General features: G+C 35.9%; 1 protein-coding gene across 3 annotated transcripts in view; it reads left to right on the forward strand.

Moving 5' to 3' along the window:
* The first annotated feature begins 2,477 nt into the window (after window positions 1-2,477).
* LOC103456824 (protein NLRC3-like) overlaps window positions 2,478-5,367 on the forward strand; it is a 41,268-nt gene continuing 38,378 nt past the window's right edge. For 2 of the 3 annotated variants that reach the window (XM_017303713.1, XM_008396631.1), the window contains exons 1-3: window positions 2,478-2,519; window positions 2,880-3,212; window positions 4,756-5,103. In XM_017303713.1, coding sequence (XP_017159202.1) covers window positions 3,173-3,212; window positions 4,756-5,103 — 388 coding nt within the window. In that variant the 5' untranslated portion in view covers window positions 2,478-2,519; window positions 2,880-3,172. The remainder of the gene's footprint in view (window positions 2,520-2,879; window positions 3,213-4,755; window positions 5,104-5,367) is intronic. The other variant, XM_017303714.1, reaches the window with a different exon arrangement.

Here is a 5,367-nt window from a genome sequence, read left to right on the forward strand (position 1 = left end):
TTAGCTGGAGATAGACACCAGCACCCCTCCCGACCCCACTAAGGGACAAGGGTGTAAGAAAATGGATGGATGGATGGAACATCCTCTTCTTTTTTATTCCCATTACATTCCCTACATTCCCCTACTTTTTTTGAATGCTACAATAAAATCTAGCCTTTTCTTCTCTATCCCATAATTCCTGCCATTTCTTTTTAATATACATTTTACTTATACTTTTGACCTCCTTTCTGCTTATTTTGATATTTACCTCAACATTATCCCTTTTTGCTGCACTCTTAGCAAATTGATCCGCCAACTCATTTCCTACTATTCCAATATGAGCAGGAATCCAAATTAACTTAACCTGGATCCATATTTTTTAATTTTAAAAATGGATTAATATTCAAGATGATATCTTGTCTAGTTTCTGAATTCTGTTCTAAAATACTTATTAATGCACTACTTGAATCTGAACAAATCAATATTTCCTTCTTTCTTGTTTCCTCACACCATTCTAGAGCCATTAGCTCACCTGTACAAACTGTCATTCTGTTACTCTTTTATTTTTCATAATGTTTAAGTCTGGAATTATAAACGCTATTCCAATTTTATCATTTAACATTTTAGAAGCATCTGTATATACTTGTAAAAACTCAGCATATTCTTTCTTTATATACCTTTCCATCTCTTTTTTTCTATTTGTCTGCCTTTTTCCAATAAGCTTAAATCAACTTCAGCTTTTCCACTTAACCAAGGTGGAGTATCAGGAATACTCACCACAGGACTAATTAAATAATGATTTATTCCTATATCACTTATCTCATTATTAATAATCCATCCAAAACTATTAATTTAATTTTTTACTTTTTCCTGACAAGGTTGTAACATAACATTTGGAGGATAATTTTCCTTATGTCCTTTAACATTTGCCCAATAATTTATGGCTAGTTGTTTTCTTCTGAGCTCTAGTGGCATCTCACCCATTTCAACTTGTAAAGCTGATACTGGGGTTGTTTTCATTGCTCCGCAACAAATTCTTAAAACCTGATATTGTATTCTATCTATTTCTTTTAGTAAACTATTAGAAGCTGAACTATATACAATACATCCGTAATCAGTTACTGATCTAATTAGTCCTATGTATATTGTTTTTAATACCTTCCTACCAGCTCCCCAATCTTTACTACTTAAACATCTCATTATATTTAGGATTTTTTTTACTTTTCTCAATTATTTTTCTTATATGCATTTTCCATGTAACTTTTTTGTTGAACCAAATTCCTAAATATTTAATCTGATCTATCCTTTCTACATCATTCTCATACAATTTAAGACTTAAATTAGTATTTATTTTCCCATTAGTAAAAGTAACGAACTTAGATTTAGATATTTAAACTCTAAAACCCCATTGTAAAGCCCAATCTTCTACATTATGTATTGCCTCCTTCATTTTCTTATTTATAAATTTTAAATTTTTCCCCCTTTTACAAATAAGGCCATCATCTGCAAATAACAATACTCCAAAATATCTATTTAACTAAAAATATTATCAATCATTATAACAAATAACATAGGACTTATTATACTTCCTTGAGGAGTACAGTTTTCAATTTGATGTTTTGAACTTACTTCACTACCTATTTTAACTTTTATATTTCTTCCAGTTAAAAAAAAAGTTAATCCATCTATATATTTTACCCCTTAAACCCATTTGTTTTATTTTAATCAATAATCCTTCTTTCCATAACATATCATATGCTTTTTCTATATCCAAAAAGATTGCTATCACCTCTTTATTCACCTGTGCCCTCCTAATTTCATGTTCCAAACATAGTCTAGGATCTATTGTACTTCTTCCTTTTCTAAACCCAAATTGATATGCTTTAATCTTCTCTTTAGATTCCAGAAAATATATTAATCTGTTATTCACCATCTTTTCCATTACTTTACCAATACACAACGTTAATGCTATCGGTCTATTACTCTCAGCTAAATGTGGATCTTTACCAGGTTTAGAAATAGAAATAATGATAGCTTCTTTCCATTTATCCGGTAAAATTCCTTCCTCCCATATCTTATTATACATTTCTAATAATATCTCCTTACTTTTTTCACTAAGATTATTTAACATAATATAATTAACTTGATCTTCCCCAGGTGTTGATTTACTAGAGTTTTTTAATGCTCTATTTAATTCTATTAAAGAAAATTCCATATTCATAATATTCTCGTCATCTTCATCATTACATAGCAACTCACTGTGATTTTTTAATGTTTCCCATCCTTTTTTTTTCAGTACTACTAAGATTCTCCATACTATGTATCTTAGTAAATGCTCTTGCTAATAATTCTGGTTTGTTCTTATTAGTGTTACCATTATCTTTTATTACTGGGAAAAAGTACAGGTGAACACACCTCTGCTGTCAGAGGGGGCGGAGCCTTAGGTGGGTTGGGTTCAGGTTCTGGAGAATCAGGTCCAGTTCTCCTGTTTGCTCCGACTTGGTTTGTGTGAACAGAAGGAGAAGCAAAGATCTGATCAGGTGAGTTTTAACTCCACTTTCTACTGGTTTCCAGTCCTGACTGGTTTTCTCTCTTTGAGCTGCTGGACAGAACCAGAACTGGGCCTGGTTCTGGTTCGGATGCAGAGCTGCATCATCTGATTTCAGTCAGGATCTCTGATTTTCTCTGAGATTTCAAACAGACTGAGGAGAATAAAAGTTAAACTCTCTATAATCTTTACCTCACCTGGTTCCATCAGGAGCTCGGTGTTTCCCAGGCTGGATGGTGAATGTAACTCTGGTTCTGATCCATTTGGATGACATGTATGGCTTGTAACAAACTTGATCATTTTCAGCATTAAAGCCTGTTTTTATAAATAACTAAATCTCTTTATTTCTCAGGGTAATTTACACTGAGTGGTTCTGGTCGGATTCTGGAACTGGTAAACGGACCTGGTGGAGCTCAGAGACAGAAATGAATGAACTCCAACAGAACTATGAGGAACCAGAGCTCCCCGCCTTTTCTCAGAACTGATCTGGATCAGAACAGGTTCAGCAGCATCTGAATCAGCCAATCAGCAGTGGAGTTTCCTCCCCCTCTGCGTGTCTCTGCTGGTTCCATAAAAACATTGATCTTGTTTCAGAGACGATCAACTGCTGGATCTGATGGACACCTCTGTGTTTGATCTGAGACAATGATGATGATGATGATGATGATGATGGTCCTCCTGCTCAGTAAGGTCACCTTCCTCTCTCTACTCCTCTTCCTCTCCAGTCTCTCTGGAAGCTTCTGATCAGCCTCAGAGCTTCTTTCATTGGTTCTTAATCAGAACCTCGGGTTCTGGTTCCAGTGACTGGTCTCTCACCAGTCCTCCCAGTAGATCTCACTGGTTTATTGTTGGATTCTGGTCTCTTCCACCCACCCAGTGGCTCCACTTTGCTGTTTCCTGTCTGGGTTTAATTTGTCTGGTTTGGGTTCAGCAGCTGATCTGGTTCTGATATTTTCTATCAGGTTGTAGTTCTGTCAGCATCAGAACCACTGAGACCGGTAATCTGGATATGACCAGTAATCTGGATATGACCAGTAATCTGGATATGAGCTCCCAGAAACATTCACCTCAGAAACCAGTGAGAAATGTTTGCAGATGTTGAAGGTTCTGGTTTTCCTTCCTGTCTTTAGTTTTTCATGTTCATTTGAATCCAAGATGGCTGACTAGGTGGTTGTAGTTTGTAGTTTATTTCTCCAAAGTGTGACTGTTTGAGGTTGTGGACTGATAACGAGTTCAAACAGGCACCATTAATACAGGTAACAAGTGGAGGACAGAGGAGCCTCTTACAGAAGAAGTTACAGGTCTGTGAGAGTCAGAAATCTTGCTTGTTTGTAGCTGAAGAAATACTTATTTTCCACCATATTTTGCAAATAAATTCTTTAAAAATCAGACAATGTGATTTTCTGGATTTTCTTTTCTCCTTTTGTCTCTCATAATTGAGGTACATCTATGATGAAAATTACAGGCCTCTCTCATCTTTTTAAGTGGGAGAACTTGCACAATTGGTGGCTGACTAAATACTTTTTTGCCCCACTGTATCTGGGTTAACTGTGGCAGACTGGCGGAACGTTGGCTGGAGAGGCACCAGCAACCCTCCTGACCCCACTAGGGACAAAGGTGTTAGAAAATAAATGGATGGATGTTGAATCTTTTTGAATCGGGGTTAAAACTGTGTAATTGTGTCTAAGCCTTTTTGAGATGAACGCTCACAATGAGGTTCTATTGAGGTAATAAATATGTAGATTATACAGAAATGTTCAAATTGTTGTTTGATCAACAAAGACGCATCAGTTTCACAACAGAAACTGACTGAAAGTTACTGGAAGGTTCAAATTCTGTAACTATAAAGAATCAGAACCAGAAGAGAAATAAAATTAGAAGAATTTTAGTTTTTCAGGAAGTCATAGAAATCCATCCATGAGATAAAACGCAACCTGAAAACTGACATCAGACTACTGCAAATAACGACAGCTACAAACTCTAAAAATACATTCATGCATTTTAGAGTTTCATCTGTTTCAATCCTTCAGTTTTTAATTTTTAACTGATTTTTTAATTATTTTTTGACATATTGCTTAATGTGATTTACATATTACATGAACAGAGATCATTGCCGGCCAATAAGAGTTCAGTATCACTGAGCTGTTTAGCAGACAGACTGAAATTTTTCATCTCTAGTGAATAATTGATCATTAATTCTACACTAAACCCTCATCTTGTGTCCTCAGTTTCCCAGCATGCTCTGGGTGGAGTGGTGGAGGTTAATGAGGGGGCGGAGTCTGTCCTGCTGCCCTGCATTTACTCTGGTTTTCAACCTGAAGATCCGTTCCTCATCTGGACTCGCAGTGATCTCAGTCCTGACTCCGTCCACCTACGGAGAGAAAACGGTGACGATCTTAAAAACCAGAACCAGCGTTTCAGAGGACGGACCTCCATGAATCCTGACACTCTGAATACTGGAGACTTCAGCCTGACTCTGAGGAAACCTGAGCAGGATGATGGAGGAAACTACAGCTGCAGCATCTCTGATGGAGTAAAAGAACGGACAGTGAAACAGATTCACCTGAAGGTTAAAGGTCAGACAAATAACCAGTTCATTCTTTTTTAAAGTTCTATCCTATGAATTAAATTGTTGAAATAAGAAAATTAATAATTGTTCATAGTTTCTGTAACCAAGGAGATCAGGCCCAAAATAATTCAGAATAACCAAGGAATGGATTATTTCTATAAAGAAATTATTAAAACAATAATTTATATGATCTGAGTTACTATGAAAAGAGATTTGTTTCCTATAAACCTGCTGTTAATTAAAATGAAGATGCCTTCATTACCGAGCTTCT

Source organism: Poecilia reticulata, linkage group LG2 (genome assembly GCF_000633615.1).
Source record: "Poecilia reticulata strain Guanapo linkage group LG2, Guppy_female_1.0+MT, whole genome shotgun sequence".
NCBI classification, from domain to species: Eukaryota; Metazoa; Chordata; class Actinopteri; order Cyprinodontiformes; family Poeciliidae; genus Poecilia; species Poecilia reticulata.